The sequence below is a fragment of the Somniosus microcephalus genome, chromosome 4 (assembly GCF_052327205.1).
Source record: "Somniosus microcephalus isolate GS21.2 chromosome 4, FLI_Smic_1.0, whole genome shotgun sequence".
Lineage (NCBI taxonomy): Eukaryota > Metazoa > Chordata > Chondrichthyes > Squaliformes > Somniosidae > Somniosus > Somniosus microcephalus.
The window spans coordinates 294,604,940-294,625,071 of NC_140990.1; the positions used below are offsets into that span (position 1 = coordinate 294,604,940).

At 44.7% G+C, this 20,132-nt stretch overlaps 1 protein-coding gene across 1 annotated transcript in view; it reads right to left on the minus strand.

The window, feature by feature from the left end:
* LOC147120554 (von Willebrand factor D and EGF domain-containing protein) overlaps positions 1-20,132 on the minus strand; it is a 403,257-nt gene that overhangs the window by 33,571 nt on the left and 349,554 nt on the right. Inside the window, exon 20 of the mRNA XM_085986654.1 lies at positions 14,532-14,696. Coding sequence (XP_085842780.1) covers positions 14,532-14,696 — 165 coding nt within the window. The remainder of the gene's footprint in view (positions 1-14,531; positions 14,697-20,132) is intronic.

Genomic DNA, 20,132 nt, shown 5'->3' on the forward strand with positions numbered 1-20,132 from the left:
TCATGATATGATAGAATTTTATTTTGAGATAGAGTGGTTTAGTTAAGTCCGAAACTAGGGTTTTAAATCTCAACAAAGCAAACTACGTAGGTATGAGGGGCGAGTTGGCTAAGGTAGATTGGAAAACTAGATTAAAAGATAAAGGGTACATAAGGAATGGCAAACATTTAAAGAAACAATTTATAATTCGCAATGAATATACATTCTCTTAAGGAATAAAAACGCCACGGGAAAATTGGTCCAACCATGGCTAACAAGAGAAGTTAAAGATAGCATTAGATTAAAGGAAGAGGCTTGCAATGTTGCCAAAAAGAGTAAGCCTGAGGATTGGGAGGATTTTAGAATTCAGCAAAGGATGACCAAGAAATTGATAGAGAACACAGAATGTGAGAGTAAACTAGCAAGAGATATAAAAACAGATTGTAAAAGATTTGATAGGTATGTAAAAAGGAAGAGATTAGCAAAAGTAAATGTGGGTCCCTTACAGGCAGAGACAGGATAAATTATAATGGGGAATAAGGAAATGGTAGAGATTTTGAACAAATATTTTGTATCTGTTTTCACGGAAGACACAAAAAATATTCTGGAAATAGTGTGGAACCAACGGTCTAGTGAGAATGAAAAACTTTAAAAAATTCGTATTACTAAAGCAATAGTACTGGAGAAATTACTGGGACTAAAAGCTGACAAATCCTCTCGACCTGATGGCTTACATCCTCGGGTTTTAAAAGTGGTGGCATTAGAAATAGTGGATGCATTGGTTTTGATCTTCCATAATTCCCTAGCTTTTGGAACGGTCCCGGCGGAGTGGAAGGTAGCAAATGTAACCCGGCTATCAAGAAAGGAGGGAGAGAGAAAAGAGGGAACTATAGGCCAGTTAGCCTGGCATCAGTAGCAGGGAAAATGCTAGAATCTATTATTAAGGATGTGGGAACAGAGCACTTAGAAAATCATAATATGATTGAGCAGAGTGAACATAAATTAATGAAAGGGAAAACGTGTTTAACAAATTTGAGGTTGTAACTAGCAAGGTAGATAAGGGGAAACTAGTGGATGTGGTGTATTTGGATTTTCAAAAAGCATGTGATAAGGTGCCACACAAGAGGTTATTACACAAAATTAGGGCTCATGGGATTGGGGGTAATACATTAGCATGGATTGAGGATTGGTTAACGGACAGAAATAAATGGGTCATTTTCGGTTTGGCAGACTGTAACTAGTGGGGTGCCGCAAAGATCAGTACTTGGGCCTCAGCTATTTACAATCTATACCAATGACTTAGATGAGGGGACCGAGTGTAATGTATCTAAGTTTGCTGACGATACAAAGCTAGGTGGGAAAGTAAGTTGTGAGGAGGACGCAAAGAGATATAATCAGGTTAAGTGAGCGGGCAAGAACATGGTAGATGGAATATAATGTGGAGAAATGTGAAGTTATCCACTTTGGTAGGAAAAGTAGAAAAGCTTAATATTTTTAAATGGCGTGAGATTGGGAAATGTTGGTATTCAGAGAGATTTGATGTCCTTGTACACAAATCACTGAAAGTTAACATGCAGGTACAGCAAGCAATTAGGAAAGCAAATAGTGTGTTAGCCTTTATTACAAAAGGATTGGAGTAAACAGTCTGGTAAACAAAGGTTTACTAGACTGATTCCTGGGATGGGAGGATTTTCCTATTAGGAGAGATTGAGGAGACTAGGTCTATATTCCCTAGAGTTTAGAAGAATCAGAGATGATATAATTGAACTGTATAAAATTCTTAAGGGGCTTGACAAGGTAGATGCTGAGAGGTTGTTTCCCCTGGCTGGGGAGTCTAGAACTAGCAGTCAGTCTCAGAATAAGGTGCTGGCCATTTGATTTTTGGAATCAAGGGATATGGGGATAGTGCAGGAAGATGGAGTTGAGGTAGAAGATCAGCAATGATCTTATTGAATGGCAGAGCAGGCTCGAAGGGCTGCATGGCCTACGCCTGCTCCTATTTCTTATGTTCTTATGATGAGTATATAAATACATTTATTGATTTGGGTACTGTATGGTAAATTTGCAGCTTGTGCACTTCCAGTGTAGACCATCACCAGCTGGAATTGCGTAGCAGGAAATCTTGCACGCAGCCCATGATTTTCTATCCATTAATTATGGGCTGCACATGCATGATTTACTGATACACACTTCTGACAGGCAAAGATCTGCATCATAAATGTACATGTAGAAAGTATTACCCTCTTATGTGCTTGTGCAGTATGTAGGGACGCAATTATAGTAACAGCGTCAGACAGGAGAAGACCTCGGCATAGTATTCCATTGGTGCATTGCTAATAACCCTGAATCCCATTTTTTGACAAGAACCTGTCTAGTTCTGCAACATATCATTCAAGTAATAGTAGAACGCAAGGTTTATATGGTTCACAATCGGCAATTCTGCACTTCTTTCCAAACCCCATCCTTCTAGTGTCTTCTAAAATCTCTCTCTCAAATAAATCAAACATTGCTCCCTCATGCGTAGTGAGTTGTTTCATGTCACAGGCACGACCTGTTCCACACTGTGCCCTCCTGCTTTGTAGACTTTTGCCTTTAAGTGCTAGAGCATGGGGAATTGAGACGGGGTGATTTGTTCAGAATTTACATTCTGCCGTACGTTCTCGTTCCCATCATGCCCTTTACACTGTGACCTGTATAATCCTGCCTACTATTTTCAAATTAACTTCTGTGTCATTAGCACTTTTTGAATGTGTCTTGAATTTTCATGTCCATGTAAGACACTTTATCGATATTTCGCAGTAATATTCATGCCTTAGCTTGGTTCCATTTTCTAACGCACTTGCTCTAGCCAGGAACAGTTGACCGCGTTCACTCGGGGTGACACACTGGTACATTTGTTGCCTCCTTACATATTTGTGGCTGCCCTCCTCTACCAAAAGTCTCAAGCTTCTCCACAATAGAGGTTACCAGCGCTTGCACAGCCTGCTTGGTAAATCTACTTGGAGTTCAGCCAAGTTCCTCAAAAACAGAACACTTCACACCTGAATCAAACTTTGACATTTTATATTGGTTAAGCGGCTCGGCTGCTTGAGAAGCATTAAAGGATTATTGTAAGTGTGTTGTGGTTGGTTGCTAGTTTTTAATTATCACAGCTAATGAAATTACATTCCCAGCCGTTCCTTCCTGCAATTTCACCAGTGTGTTATTAAACAAACATTTCTTCCATTTTTCACCAAAAAGGGAACATTTAATCCTCAGTGTTTTCATTAAAAAAAGATTTGTAGTGTGTGCATGCTCAGTTGTGCGCCATATATTTTGCCAAAGATTGTTATTTTGTTTGAAACTATTTGCACAGTCCCTTAGCAGCCACTGCACACATTAAAATGATGTTTGAAAAAATGATCCCGCCCAAAAGCAGTGGGATAGCTGCAGAGAATGAGGGTAAAACCCCAGCAGCAAGGGCTACCACCCGACCTAGGTTCCACCCCAATCCCCCTTGCGCCAGCTACTCTTGCTGTATGCAAATGACATTGAGGGAGGAAGGGTGGGGTCCAGGATTTTGTGGCACCCGCCCCATTTACCATCGCTTCCCAGAGCCACCATGTGGAAGATAGCAGTAGCCTCCGGGAGTGGTGGTGACTGCCCCGGGGTCAGGAAATGGAGGGAGAGGGACTAGTTGAGGCTGCACCACCGTCACGATTGTCCTCTTTACATTGGTCACACTCTCTGGGAGGTATGGAATCCTGCTGGGATCCTGGTGTGCTGTGACCGTGAGCCAGGGAAATGGGTCGGGACTGGGGCAGATCCGGAGGGGTGGGTCCCGCTAGATCTCCGTCTGGAAAAGTAGAATCCAATCCAAGATTTGAGTAGGGAGCCTCAACTGACGAGAGTGCATATTGGAAATTCAAGTATGCGCTACCCACGATTGTTGGAGCTTTTCAAATAATGTGGCTGAGCAATCATCGGCAGTGCTTGCTCAAATTTTCAATCTGTGCTCTTGGCGGGCAAGTAAAATCTGAAAATGACCACATTTCAGACAGGCAATTCACTGGCACTACCACTTTACATATTTGTGGCTGTCCTCTACCAAAAGTCTCAAGCTTCTTAGTTGTGCACCATTTATTTTGCCAAAGGTTGTGATTTCATTTGAAACTATTTGCACAGTCCCTTAGCAGCCACTGCACACATTAAAATGACATTTGATATATGATCCCGCCCAAAAGCAGTGGGAGAGCTACAGAGAATGAGGGCAAAACCCCGGCAGCAAGGGCTCCCACCCCGACTTAGATCCCACCCCAACCCCTCCTTGTGCCAGCTATTTGCTGAAAGTAGTGGGTTGTGTCAGTGGATTTCTTTTGAAATATTTCCCTGAAGTTCCCATTGCAATGAGATGGAGTGGTTTCACCATTAACTTATTAAAAATTTGAAATAATTTTACGCAATAAATATAATTGGTGTATATTCATAAAGAATGAAATCTTGTACGTATATAGGGTATTGATCAATCCTAAAATAATCACTGAGTTCCCCACTATGAGTATTTTAATAAGACAATCCTACCAGTGTCTCTATGGTCAACTTTGTTGAATTTGAACAAATGTCACCGTTCATTGATAAATGTTTATCTACTGCTATGTTATACTAACATTCCCTTTAATACATTACAAAAAAGAGCCATCAATACCAGCTGCTAAATGCCCACAAGTACCAGGAGGTCAGGCAAATCTGATAGCACTATCGGTAAAATGGTTGTGCCCACGTGATGAGGGAGAATTTGTCATGTGACCAGAAAGTAACATGGTAAAAAATGGTCAGGCGTGTTTGAACTCGAGGAATAAAATTCCTCTTTTAATGAAAACTGTGAGAATGTCTATTTTTGTTGCTGACTAATGACCCATTAACAAAACTGCATCAATATGTGGCTTTGAAAGGAGTGCTTTCTCAGCATGTGATTTCATTCGTGAATTGTGAATCGGAGAAAGATAGGCACTCTCATTTTTTATTAAAACAGTAATTTCACCCACAATTATCAAGTGTGGTGATTTAGTCTGAAGCAATCCAATTTAGGACAATCTACAATAGGAGCTCCCTATTATGCTGTTAGATCATTAAAAGCTAATTACAAGATAGCGAATGTAGATCATCGTGCCACAATGGATTTTACTGGTGACAACAAAAAGAATGTGTGGCATACAGAAACAAAAACACATCATATTACTACAGTAAGTGGATTCAAAACACAGATGGGAAAGATCTGCAAACAATCTATCCTGGAAGAGGTTTTAATAGGCCCAGTGAGTTCCAGGTTTACATACACTTGCAACTGCGCCATTTTGATTCAAGGTCCCTGGGTCGTAGTAAAGTTGTTATTACTAAAAGCCCTACCTGCATTGTGGCTTTAGGAATCTAGGCTTAGTCAGGCCATGTAAAAATTCCTATGCAACCATTTAAAGTACATTTGTATTTAATTTATGTTTTATTATTATTGTAGCAGAAAGCAACAATTGAGTGGTTAATGAGTCTTCAGGTGTACTTATCAGCACTGAAGGATTTGTGATAATTTTGTGTTGCTCAAGCAACTATATTTTTTACACATTCTTGGGATGTGGGTGTCGCTGACAAAGCAGGCATTTAGTGTCCACCCCCAGTTGCCCTTGAGAAGGTGGTGGTAGGTCACCCTTTTCAATACTATATCCATATATCTCAAATACAGGAATGATTTCGATATTCAGAGTGGATGTCTTATGAAATGGACTGTCATCTAATAACAGTGAATAATGACTGTTAAAACATTCAAAAAAAGAACTGTATTGATTCCTGAATCTGCAGAGTGGAGGGATATAGATTTGGGTTTAGATGAAGTATGGTCAGATCAGATCCTGAAATCTAAAGGCACTGTATCTGAATGCACGAAGCATTCGTAATAAGGTGGACGAATTAACAGAGCAAATAGATGTAACTGGATACGATATAATTGCGATTACAGAGACATGGCTTCAGGATGACCAAGGCTGGGAGCTGAATTTCCAAGGATATTCGATATTTAGGAAGGACAGGCGAAAAGGAAAAGGAGGTGGGGTGGCGTTGTTAGTAAAGGATGAAATCGGAGCAATAGTGAGAAAGGATATTGGCTCAGAAAATAAAGATGTAGAATCAGTCTGGGTGGAGCTAAGAAGCACCAAGGGGCAGAAAACATTGGTGGGAGTTGTCTATAGGCCTCCAAACAGTAGTGGTAATGTAGGGGATGGCATCAAACAGGAAATTAGAGATGCATGTAACAAGGGCATTACAGTAATCATGGGTGATGATAATCTACATATAGACTGGCCAAACCAAATTAGCAATAATACTGTGGAGGATGAATTCCTGGAGTGTGTACGAGATGGTTTTTTAAACCAGTACGTTCAGGAGCCAACCTGGGAACAGGCTATCCTAGATTGGGTATTATGCAATGAGAAGGGGTTAATTAATAATCTTGTTGTACGGGGTCCTTTATGGATGAGTGACCATAACATGATAGAAATCTTCATTGAGATGGAAAGTGAAGAAGGGTCCTAAGTCTAAACAAAGGAAACTGTGAAGGTATGAGGAGTGAGTTGGCTATGATAGATTGGGGAGCTTCATTAAAAGGCATGACGGTGGATAGGCAATGACTAACATTTAAGGAACAAATGCATGAATTGCAACTGTTCTACATTCCTTTCTGGCGCAAAAACACAAAAGGAAAAGCGGCCCAACCATGGCTAACAAAAGAAATTAAGGATAGTCTTAGGTCAAAAGAGGAGTCATATAAAGTTGCCAGAAAAAGTAGCAAGCCTGAGGATTGGGAGCAACTTAGAGTTCAGCAAAAAAGGACCAAGAGATTGATTAAGAGGGGAAAAATAGAGCATGAGAGTAAACTTGAAAGGAACATAAAAGCAGATTGTAAAAGCTTCTACAAGTATGTAAAAAGAAAAAGCTAAGTGAAGACAAATGTAGGTCCCTGACAGTCAGAAACGGGAGAATTTATAATGGAGAACAAGGAAATGGCAGAACAATTAAACAAATACTTTGGTTCTGTCTTCACGGAAGGGGACACAAATAACTTCCCAGAAATGCTAGGGAACCAAGGGTCTAGTGAGAAAGAGGAATTAAAGGAAATTAGTATTAGGAAAAAAATAGTGCTGGAGAAATTAATGGGACTGAAAGCCGATAAATCCCCAGGGCCTGATAATCTGCATCCCAGAGTACTAAAAGAGGTAGCCATAGAAATAGTGGATGCATTGATTATCATCTTCCAAAATTCTATCGATTATGGAACAGTTCCTGCAGATTGGAGGGTGGCAAATGTAACCTCACTATTTAAAAAAGGAGGGAGAGAGAAAACAGGGAACTACAGACTGGTTAGCCTAACATCAGAAGTAGGGAAAATGCTAAAGTCTATTATGAAGGATGTGATAACAGGACACTTAGAAAATATCAACGGGATTCGACAAAGTCAACATTAATTTATGAAAAGGAAATTGTGTTTGACAAACCTACTGGAGTTTTTTGAGGATGTAACTGATAGAATAGATAAGGGAGAACCAATGGATGTGGTGTATTTGGATTTTCAGAAGGCCTTTGATAAAGTCCCACATAAGGGGCTAGTGTGCAAAATTAGGGCACATTGAATTGGGGGTAATATACTGGCATGGATTGAGAATTGGTTAACAGACAGAAAACAAAGAGTAGGAATAAATGGGTCTTTTTTGGGGTGTCAGGCTGTGACTTGTGGGGTACCGCAAGGATCGTAGCTTGGGCCCCAGCTATTCACAATCTATATCAGTGATTTGGATGAGGGGACTGTGATGAAATATTCCATTCATCACTGCCTGTGACTGTGGTTGGTTTCAGGTTTCTCCTCACCATTGTATTGTATATCATCACTGCCTGTGACTGTGGTTGGTTTCAGGTTTCTCCTCACCATTGTATTGTATATTGGAATGTATGGAATGTGTTGTGTGTAGGGCTCCGCCCATACCTGGCCTCTATGTAAGCCAGCTCAGTCTGGCCTCATATCCAGTACTGCAGAGCTCCAGATGGAAGATACCTCTCTCCACTGCGTGTTATCTTCTAAGTTAATAAAAGCCTTGTTTTGTTCCGCTAACATCGAGTCTCGGGATTATTGAGGCACATCAATTTTATTAACTTATTTTTCAACACAATGGATCAACTCCTGAAACCCGAACGTTTGGATTTGGATCAGCATGCTCCGGACGCATCAGCACGCTTCGGACACTGGTTTATGTGTATGGAATTCTTCCTGGACAATTCCGCAGCCGTCAAAGACGCTACGGACGCTGCGAGTATGAAACTCGGAATTCTGCGGAATTGGGTAAGCCACCGGGTTTACCCCCTCATCCAAGACGCCGACGCGTACCTAGCCGCCTGCGACATCTTAAAGGCGCATTACCAGCAGCCTACGAATGAGGTGTATGCTAGGCATTTGCTCGCCACTTGCGCACAGCGACCTGGGGAATCGGTGGAGGAGTTCCTAGGCACCCTGAAAATGCTTGGCAAAGACTGCAAGTGCCGAGATGTAAAAGCCGCAGTGTACACCGACGAGCTTGTCCGCGATGCCTTTATCACAGGCCTCAGCTCCACTTACATCCGGCAAAGACTGCTGGAAAAAACGGGATTGGACCTGGAACAGGCTGCGGACACCGCGCGATCCCTGGATGTGGCCCAGAGAAACTCGGACGCCTACTCTTCAGCCCGCGCCGTCCACGCCGCCACGTGTGCACCAAGGGCGCCACCATCTTGGAAGGCATCTTCCCCGCCCGGCAGCCCGACACCGTCGAGGCCCCGCTCTCCCCCCAGAAGCCCTATGACAGCCGCGACGCGTCGGGGACCCAACTGCTACTTCTGCGGGCAGCCAAAGCACACCAGAAACCTGTGCCCGGCGAAAGGCACCACCTGCTTTAAGTGCGGTAAGAAGGGGCACTTCGGGAAGGTGTGCAGAGGGAACGCCGCCGGAAAACCAAAACCCGCCACCGCCGCGTGTGCGCCGTGGGAGCGGCCATCTTGGATGCCATCTTGCCCGACCTCGTGGGGTCCGCCATCTTGTGAGCAGACAGCGTGGACGCCATCTTGTCTCGACCAGGGCCCTACAGTGGCATCGGTCACAGTGGACCAGACTAGGCCCCACCCGCTATCCAAATCAATGGTGGACATCGAGGTAAACGGGTGCCGGGTTAAATGTTTAATTGACAGTGGAAGCACGGAGAGTTTTATCCACCCTGAACTGGCACAACAACTCTCCCTAAAGGTGGTCCCTACTCGGGGTACCATCTCTATGGCTGATAAAACCCAGACATCGACCATTCTGGGTTACTGCACGGTACAATTGTCCGTTAACGGGACGGTATATGATAATTTTAAAGTATTAATCATGAAGAATCTATGCGCGAGCGTGATCTTGGGCCTGGATTTCCAGTGCAACCACCAAAGCATCACGCTCAAGTACGGTGGGTCCCAGCCGCCCCTCACAGTGTGCGGCCTGGCTACCCTGAAGGTAAAGCCGCCTTCGCTATTCACGAACCTTACCCCTAACTGCCGGCCAATAGCGACCAAAAGCAGGAGGTACAGCTGGGAGGACAGGCGGTTTATCGCGACCGAGGTAGACAGGCTCCTGAAAGAGCGCATTATTGAATGCAGCAATAGCCCGTGGCGCGCCCAAGTGGTGGTGGTAAGGGGTAGCGAGAAGAAACGGATGGTGATCGACTATAGCCAAACGATCAACAGGTACACCCAACTAGACGCCTACCCGCTACCCCGCATATCAGAAATGGTGAACCAAATCGCCCAATACCGGGTGTTCTCCACCATCGACCTCAAGTCAGCGTACCACCAGCTCCCTATCAGACCAGAGGACCGCCCGTACACCGCCTTCGAGGCGAACGGACGCCTCTACCAATTCCTCAGAGTCCCCTTTGGGGTGACGAATGGGGTCTCGGTCTTCCAGAGGGAGATGGATCGCATGGTCGATGACCACCACTTGCAGGCAACCTTCCCCTACCTCGACAACGTCACCATCTGCGGTCACAACCAGCAGGATCACGACTCGAACCTCGAGAGGTTCCTGAAAACCGCACAAAAACTCAACCTCACCTACAACGAGGACAAGTGCGTTTTCAACACCACGCGCCTCTGCATACTAGGCAGCGTGGTGGAGAATGGGGAAATCGGACCAGACCCCGACCGATTGTGCCCCCTACGGGAGCTGCCCCTGCCCAACACTCCCAAAGCCCTGAAAAGGTGCCTGGGGTTATTTTCTTATTATTCCCAATGGGTCCCCAACTACTCCGACAAAGCCCGCCCCCTCTTGAAAGCATCCTCTTTTCCGCTCTCTGGTGAGGCCCACGCCGCCTTCAAAAGCATTAAGCAGGATATTGAGCGGGCCACGCTACAGGCAGTGGACGAGAACACTCCATTTCAAGTGGAAAGTGATGCGTCTGACTTTGCCTTGGCGGCCACCCTCAACCAGGCGGGGCGGCCCGTAGCTTTCTTCTCGAGGACCCTCCAAGGGCCCGAGATCAGACACTCCTCCATGGAAAAGGAGGCCCAAGCCATCGTGGAGGCAGTGCACCACTGGCGCCACTACCTAGCCGGCAAACGCTTCACCCTACTTACCGACCAGCGGTCGGTAGCGTTTATGTTCAATAATAAACAGAGGGGGAAGATCAAAAATGATAAGATTCTTAGGTGGCGGATCGAGCTCTCCACCTTCGAGTATGACATCATTTACCGGCCAGGGGCCCTTAACGAATCCCCAGATGCCCTCTCACGAGGGATGTGTGCCAGCGCCACCGGGGATCGGCTACAGACCCTCCACAATGACGTCTGCCACCCAGGGGTCACGCGGCTGTTCCACTTCATAAAGTCCCGCAACTTACCCTACTCGATTGAGGAAGTTCGGTCTCTGACCAGGAACTGCCGCACTTGCGCTGAGTGCAAGCCTCGGTTCTCCCACCCTGATAGAGCCCACTTAATCAAAGCTACACGGCCCTTTGAGCGGCTCAGCTTAGATTTCAAGGGCCCCCTCCCGTCCGTCGACCGCAATGTTTACTTCCTGAACATTGTGGACGAATACTCCCGGTTCCCATTCGCCTTCCCCTGCCCAGACATGACCAGCGCCACGGTCATTAAATGCCTCAACAGCCTGTTCTGCCTGTTCGGTATGCCGAGCTACATCCACACGGATAGGGGGGCGTCCTTCATGAGTGAAGAGCTACGCCAGTACATGCTGTCCAGGGGTATCGCCACGAGCCGTACCACCAGCTACAACCCCCGGGGTAACGGTCAAGTGGAGCGAGAGAACGGGATAGTATGGAAAGCAGTCACTCTAGCTCTAAGGACCAAGGGCCTCCCTATCTCCCGCTGGCAGGAAGTCCTCTCAGATGTGCTCCATTCGATACGGTCGCTATTGTGTACTGCCACTAATGCCACGCCTCATGAACGAATGTTTGTCTTTCCCCGGAAATCCACCTCAGGCGTATCCATGCCGTCATGGCTCTCCACCCCAGGTCCGGTATTCGTGCGAAGGCATGTGAGGGGTCATAAGACGGACCCTCTCATGGAGCCAGTGCACCTACTCCACGCCAACCCCCAATACGCGTATGTCCGGCACGCCGACGGAAGGGAGGACACCGTGTCAATAAAAGACGTCGCTCCAGCCGGTAACGACAACAACCACGGCAATAGCAGCAACAACGACCACAGCAACTCTTACCCACCCACTACTCTTTCATCACCCCCGGAAGAACATCGACCAACGGCACCCCCACCAACTACCCCTTCAACAACCCTGGCGGCACCCCCGGCAGAGACCCAGGAGGCCACCGGGGACACCCAGCCGACACCCGCGACACCACAACAGCCACGTCGGTCGCAGGGGACTACCAAACCCCCGAACAGACTAAATCTATAGAAGGGGTGAATGTGATGAAATATTCCATTCATCACTGCCTGTGACTGTGGTTGGTTTCAGGTTTCTCCTCACCATTGTATTGTATATCATCACTGCCTGTGACTGTGGTTGGTTTCAGGTTTCTCCTCACCATTGTATTGTATATTGGAATGTATGGAATGTGTTGTGTGTAGGGCTCCGCCCATACCTGGCCTCTATGTAAGCCAGCTCAGTCTGGCCTCATATCCAGTACTGCAGAGCTCCAGATGGAAGATACCTCTCTCCACTGCGTGTTATCTTCTAAGTTAATAAAAGCCTTGTTTTGTTCCGCTAACATCGAGTCTCGGGATTATTGAGGCACATCAGGGACTAAATGTAACATTTCCAAATTTGCTGATGATACAAAGCTAGGTGGCAGTGTCAATTGTGAAGAGAAAGTGAAGAGGCTTCAAGGGGATCGCAACAGGCTAAGTGAGTGGGCAAGAACATGGCAGATGGAATATAATGTGGATAAATGTGAAGTTATCCACTTTGGTAGAAAAAAACAGAAAGGCAGAGTATTATTTAAATGGTGATAGATTGGGAAATGTTGAATTACAGAGGGACCTGGGTGTCCTTGTACACCAGTCACTGAAAGCAAACATGCAGGTGCAGCAAGCAGTTAGGAAGGCAAATGTTATCACAGAATCACAGAATCACAGAAACCCCACAGTGCAGATAGAGGCCATTTCAGCCCATCGAGCCTGCACCGACACATATCCCACCCGATCCCCGTAACCCCTACACCAACACATATCCCACCCTATCCCCGTAACCTCACGTATTTAATCCCTCCCCCTAACACTAAGGGTCAATTTATCATAGCCAACCAACCTAACTCGCACATCTTTGGACTGTGGGGGGAAACCGGAGCACCCGGAGGAAACCCACGCAAACACGGGGAGAATGTGCAAACTCCACACAGACAGTTATGTTGGCCTTCATTTGAGTACAGGAGCATGGATGTCTTGCTACAGTTATACAGGGCCTTGGTGATACCACACTTGGAGTACTGTGTACAATTTTGGTCTCCTTACCTAAGAAAGGATATATTTGCCATAGAGGGAGTGCAGCGAAAGTTCACCAGATTGATTCCTGGGATGGCAGGACTATTGTATGAAGAGAGATTGGGTCGACTAGGCCTGTATTCACTAGAGTTTAGAAGAATAAGAGGGGATCTCATTGAAACGCATAAAATTCTGACAGGGCTAGACAGACTGGATGCAGGGACGATGTTTCCCCTGGCTGGGGGGTCTAGAACAAGGGGTCACAGTCTCAGGATATGGGGTAGGACATTTAGGATTGAGATGAGGAGAGATTTCTTCACTCAGAGGGTGGTGAACCTCTGGAATTCTTTACCACAGAAGGCTGTGGAGGCCAAGTCACTGAATATATTTAAGAAGTAGATAGATTTCTAGACACAAAAGGCATCTAGGGGTATGGGGAGAGAGCGAGAATATGGTATTGAGATAGAGGATCAACCATGATCATACTGAATGGCAGAGCAGGCTTGAAGGGCCGAATGGCCTACTCCTGCTCCTATTTTTCTATGTTTCTATGATATAAATATAACACTTAATCTGCCACAAGGATACGACACCTTTCCATTTAATTACTTTTTTTAAAAATGCTGTGAAATTTAGATAAATATGACTACGCAATGTTCCTATCTATTTAAAAAAAAACTCTTTCCACATAAGAAACACATAGGGCTGCGAGATGCAAGATCTGGCCCATTCAAAATGTTCTCTTATTCTTTTATAAAACGTATCAAATAATCTTTATTTCTTTTATATAAAAGCATTAAAACAAAGAACTCTAGGGGGGAAAAATTCGGTTGATCTGCGCCTCCCGTCATCGCCGTGCGCAGCGCCCCGCTCACGCCCCGGCTGCGATCTTTGGTAGCGCCCCCTGACTTACCGCCGGATGTTATGTCCAATGGGGTCAGGGAGACCTACCTGCGGCTGGGGTGGCGAAAATTAAAGGGAAGGTGCCGGGCGGCCATTTTTGTCGCTGGCTGCCTGCCAGCACCTGCCCGCTTTGCCGCCCCCGACCTCCTGAGCAGCACCCCCCCCGCCCCTCCGTGGAGTGCCGGCTGCGCTCCATGAGCCCGGCACTTCTCGAGTGCCGGGTCCTTTTGCCGGCACTCCGATCCCTGGTGGCCCAGCTGGGCCCTGGGTCACACTGCACAAGGTCCCTCCCCTTTAAGAAGGGGAGGAAGGTCTGCAGTACCGAGGCGTGACATGCCGCAGAGCGTTTCCAGTAGCGCCCCGCCTCCCTCTTGGGGTGCTACTGGTGAATTTCGGGTGTGGGGGTGCTAACTTTTTTGGGGCACTAAAAGTAGCGCCCCGGCGAAGTTAACGCCCCAAAGGGGGCGTGACCCAATTTTTCCCCCTAAGTTTTTAATGGCACTTTAACAAAAACAAAGTAACATCAGCTTAGGTTAGGATGGCCAAATGTATCAGTTGCAGCACATAAAGAACTGAATTTATTGTAAAAACTCTGTTATATCATCAAGTACACTTGCTCTCATGTATTCTACTCTCATGTATTCATGGATTTACAGTGCTAAATTCACACTCACCAAGCCGCGGGATCTTCATACATGTCCGCCCGGTGCCAAAGAATCCTACAGGACAGCGGCCACAAACAAAACTAACATATGGTGGTTTCCGATCAAAACACTGAACTCCTGGGAAGCAGGGTCTATTTGCACAAGTAATTGTGTTCTGTGGGATAGTGGTTAAACCTAAATAAAAAGCAGAAGGCTGGTTTAGAAATTAGAACAGCTCATTATATGGATATGCATTAAAAGCCAAGCCATAAAACATACAGACAAATGGATTCAACTTTTTAAAAACGTGTTTGTATTAGTTATAAAAACAGAAAATGCTGGAAATACTCAGCAGGTCAGGCAGCATCTGTGGAGAGAGAAACAGAGTTAACGTTTCAGGTTGATGACCTTTCGTCAGAACTGGAAAAAGTTAGAGATGTAACAGGTATTAAGCAAGTACAGAGGCAGGGAAAGGAGGGAGGGGAGGAAAGAACAAAAGGGAAGGTCTGTGATAGGGTGGAAGGCAGGAGTGATTAAATGACAAAAGGGATGATGGTGCAAGGCAAAAGGGTGTGGTAATGGGACAAGTAAAGAAACAAAAGATGGTTCTAGAGGAGGTGTAAATGACAATAGCAGAATCATTGCCAACAGCTGCTGGACGAAAAAAATGGGAGCGGTGGTTATGACCTAAAATTGTTGAACTTAATGTTGAGTCCAGAAGGCTGTAAAGTGCCTAATCAAAAGATGAGGTGCTGTTGCTCGAGCGTCTGCTGAGCTTCATTGGAACAGTGTAGGAGGCCAAGGACAGAGAGGTCAGAGTGTGAGTGGGACGGAGAATTAAAATGATGGGTAACCAGAAGCTCAGGGTCAGACCCATGCTACAGCCTTCATACCTTCACCACCAACTCCAACCCCTACTGTCTGAGGATGAACCAGACTGTTTGCAGTTTCCTACACTGCAACAGTGACTACGTCTCAAAAAGTACTTCATTAGCTGTAAAGCGCTTTGGAATGTCCAGTGGTCGTGGAAGGCACTATATAAATGCAAGTCTTTCTTTCTTTCTTCAGCATCCTGTTCAACACTGACCACCTCTGTGACATCATCTGCCTACCTCAGCCCATCTGCTGCTGAAAATCTCATCCATGCCTTTGATACCTTCAGAGCTGATTACTCCAATACTCTCCTAGCTGGCCTTTCATTGCCCTCAGGCCGTCTCTGGTATTTTCTAGGACTTGTTGACAAAGCATTTACTGCAATTGCGAGGGAACAGATTGCCTGCCTGCCTGCCATCTGAGAGGGGGAAACATGCCAACATGGGAGGAGGCGGAGCCAAAGAACTAAATGTAAATAGGAGCATGGAATAAAAAAATAACAGAAAATAATTGACTGGGTCTTAATATAGATCATCTTCAAAGCAGAAAAGCTCGTTAATCCTATGTATGTTTCATGCCTATTGACAACACAGTTGCCAAGGGCCATAATCACATCCTTTGAGCATAGCTCTTTTTCTTGGATGTCAAACAGAATGAAGTACTACAATTAACTCATGGCACAGTAACTTAAATACATATTTATATATGAGAATTATTGATTCTATTTATTCAACACTTAAAGCCAGCAAGTCTTGAATCATCTTGGGAAAATAAAGTGATGAAGAAAGCCAAGAGCTGAACCCAATGAGAGTGACTTCCAGGGATAATACGATTCTGTTGAAATCTTTTCCCACATGCCACCTTTACATCATTGGTGGAAAAACAAACAAATATAAATACAAAGCTTTGTGGGGCCTGCTGGTTTCACCCAGCACTTTTTAATAAACCGATGTATGTTTTTTTATGCTTTCTTACTGTTTTGGTCTTTCGGCAGGTAATACTGTACATACACGTCCTTAAAATTAAATTTGCCTGGTAGCCTATCTGCACAAACATAAAGTTAGATGAAAAATCCAACTTTTATATGCTGGAATTCAAGGGAACAAGCATTTTGGCACCGTGCTTGGGAAGGACTGGAACAATATCAGGTACAAAGTTGGTGATTAAAATAAATAATTTCCTGAATTTTTCCATGATTGCCAATATGAAGGCACACATAATGTAGACTGGAGGGGCAGGAGAAACTTTTTTTAATGGATTTATTTGTTAGCAGTTGCTATGTGTTGGAGCATCAACATCCAGCACCACAGCTTTGTGCCCCATTTCATTGAGTTTTCTACCTTAATCATGTTGTAGGGATGATGCTGGGTGGAACTGGGCAATTCCCACAAGGAGAAGGGATAATTGGAAGGCATTTCCGCAGCAAATTGCTATTTTTGCCCCCTGATTGTTGGCGAAGAATAGCTTTGTGCACAGACAGGGAGCAGGTTATCTTCTGTGCATTCTTGGCCCCAGGAGCTTGTGGACTGAGAAAGGACCTGTAGGTGGAGAAATGGGTAAATGGTTGCTTGACCTTCATTAGAAAGTAATGTACTCTCATTTGTTTGTCCACTATTTTAATCATCATACTGTTATAAACTCAACTTAGTTAGGTTTTTATTGAGTTTTGTAGGTATGAATACTTGTTGTAATTTGTTTCCCACAGATTGAATGTTTAGCGTGAGGTTGTTGGTGTGCACCTCTTAGCGTGAGGTTGTTGGTGTGCACCTCTTGCTCACCAATTGCTTAGCTACAGTTCAGAGAATCCTGTAGATTGCTAGCATGCAACTCCCAACAGATATTACAGTCTGCAGATCATGGCCATTCAACTCATTCTGTCTTGGTATCTAATGCACTGCACTAGATCGGAGGATCTTGAAGACTTCTAGCAGGTGATTTCCACTGGCTGAATAACAAATGAAATGCTCAGGACAGAAGGATCCTAAGAAGCGCTGTTGTACAGTTTCCAATAGCCCAATATCTAACACGATATTGGTGGGCAGAAGGATTCCTGATCTTGTTGATATGTGGTTCTTGCTGGGCCAATGTCCGGAGCAATTACCAACCATGCACTGTATGGAATAGAATCTTACAGAAGGGGCCCATATGGCCTGTCGTGCCTGTGCCGGCTCTTTGAAGGAGCTGTCCAATTTAGTCCCACACTCCAGCTTTTTCCCCAATAACCCTGCAAATGAGTTCTTTTCAAATACATGTCCAATTGCCTTTTGAAAGTTCCTGTGGAATCTGATTCACCACCCTTTCAGGTTCCAGATATCACAACCCTGTGTGTGAAAGAAATTCTCATCATTTCCCCTCTAGGTCTTTTGCCTATCATTTTCTCCCTACTTGCTCTATCAAAACCCCTCATAATTTTGAATACCTCTATTAGGCCGCCCTTTAACCTTCTCTGCTCGAAGGAGAACAATCCCAGCTTCTCCAATCCCTCCACATAACTGAAGTCCTTCATCCCTGGTATCCTCCTGGTAAACCTCCTTTGTACCCTCTCCAAGGCATGACATCCTTCCAAATGTGTGGTGCCCAGAATTGTACACATTACTCCAGCTGAGGCCTAACCAGTGGTTTGTAAACGTAACTTTACATGACTTCCTTGTTTTTGTATTCAATGCTCCTATTTACAAAGCCAAGTATCCCATATACTTTCTTAACTGCTTAATCAACTTGCCCTGACTCCTTCAAGATTTGTGAATAAGCACCCTCAGGTCTCTCTGCTCTTGCACCCCCCTCAAAATAGTACCATTTAGATTATACTGCCTCTCTGTGTTGTTTCTCCCAAAGTGCATCACTTCACGTTCATCCGCAGTAAGCTGTATCTGTCATGTGTCTGCCCATTTCACCAGTCTATCTATGTCCTCCTGAAGTCTGCTACTATCCTGCACACTATTTACTACATTGCCAAGTCCTGCAAACTTTAATTGTGCTCCCTATACCCAAGTCCAGGTCATTTACATACAACAAGAAAAGCAATGGTCCTAATACCTACCCCTGGGGGACCCTACTGCATAATTTGCTCCAATCAGAAAAATATCAGTTCACCACCACCTCCTGCCTTCTGTCCCTTAGCCAATTATGTACCTAAGTTACCACCTTCCCTTTAATACCATATGCTTCTATTTTTCCAAATAAGTCTGTTACGTGGTACTTTATCATATGCCTTTTGAAAGTCCATACATACATCTACTGCAGTACCTTCATCAACCCTCTCTGTTACTTCATCAAAGAACTCAACCAGGAATAAAGTAATCCTAAGGCAGTGGCTGCGAAAACCTGCAGTTTTACAAGCTGTATTTCTCCAAAACACATGGTTCAGAATACTTAGCTGAAGATTAAGTTTGTCAGTGAACTCTCAAATCATATCAGCTTGTACTGTAATAGGGTAGAATTTCTATTTTCACAATAAATCCCTTCCTGAACTATGAATGATCATGTAGCTTTAAATAAAATAGTTTGCAAAATATTTTTAAGCAGCACTGCCTTGTGCCAAAGTCTAATAACCAATATAAAGCAGGGTTTTTCTGGATGGCTTCCATTATTGCATTTATCTGGTAGTGGTTGTTGTAAACTGTAGGAAAGCATGTCTGAGTTAGGGCTATAAAATGCTAATGCAGCTGCTTTTCAACAGCAGCCTATTATTAACAATTTTGCAGTTGCACATATGGAAAAGGGATTGTTTCTCGACTACGTGCTGTCGATTTATCTAACCGAGCTCAGAAAACAACTGTGGCGTTTCAAAAGGATATACAATAAATATGCCATGTAAATTAATGCAGTGTTCTGTTGCACCACCCAAATAATGCATTTTTCTTAATTTGATTAAATTAAGATTACATTCATCTATGACTTGCAATATAAAATAATTTTATAAATTTGATGGGAACGAAGTGTCAAATTATTAGTACAAATAGGTTATTATCAGGTTAGTAATAGTGCTACCAAATATATGAAGTAAGGTTGACTTCCAGTCAATGGAAGCGCAGTCGGCTGCTACCTTTACCACATGAACTGGATTGGTAAGTTATATTACATGACCTGAGCTACAAATATCCTTGGGGGCTTCCCAATTTGGTGAGTAGGTACCATAATTGTCTATCAATAAAAAGTTGAAATCTGAACGAGCTGTGTCAGATTGGTTCAGTGTATAACCATGGGATGAACACCTGTAGAAGGTCTTGTATCTCTCAGTCTCAGCTGTGTCTCCTGTTGCCCTGTCTAACCATTACTGTACACTGAAGTGGTTCAATTTTGCTCATCCTGGATTAAATTTACATCATCCCAGCCAGAATTCCTAAAACTTTGATCTGGGCAAACAGGCATAAAGATATTTTGTTCGACTCATCCAAAACTCTGCTGCCCGTATCCTAACTCGCGGCAAGTCATGTTCACCCATCACTCGCTCACCTGCATTGGCTCCCTGTCCGGCAACACCTCGATTTTAAAGCTCTCATCCTTGTTTTCAAATCCCTCCATGGCCTCATCTCTCCCTATCTCTGTAGTGTCCTCCAGCCCTACAACCCTACGAGAACTCTGCGCTCCTCCAAAGCTGGCCTCTTGTGCATCCCTATTTTAATCGCTTCACGATTGGCAGCCGTGCCTTCAGCTGCCTACGCCCCAAGACCTGGAATTCTTTCTCTAAACCTTTCTGCCTTTCTACCTCTCTCTACTCCTTTAAGATGCTCCTTACGGGAATGGTAGCATAGTGGT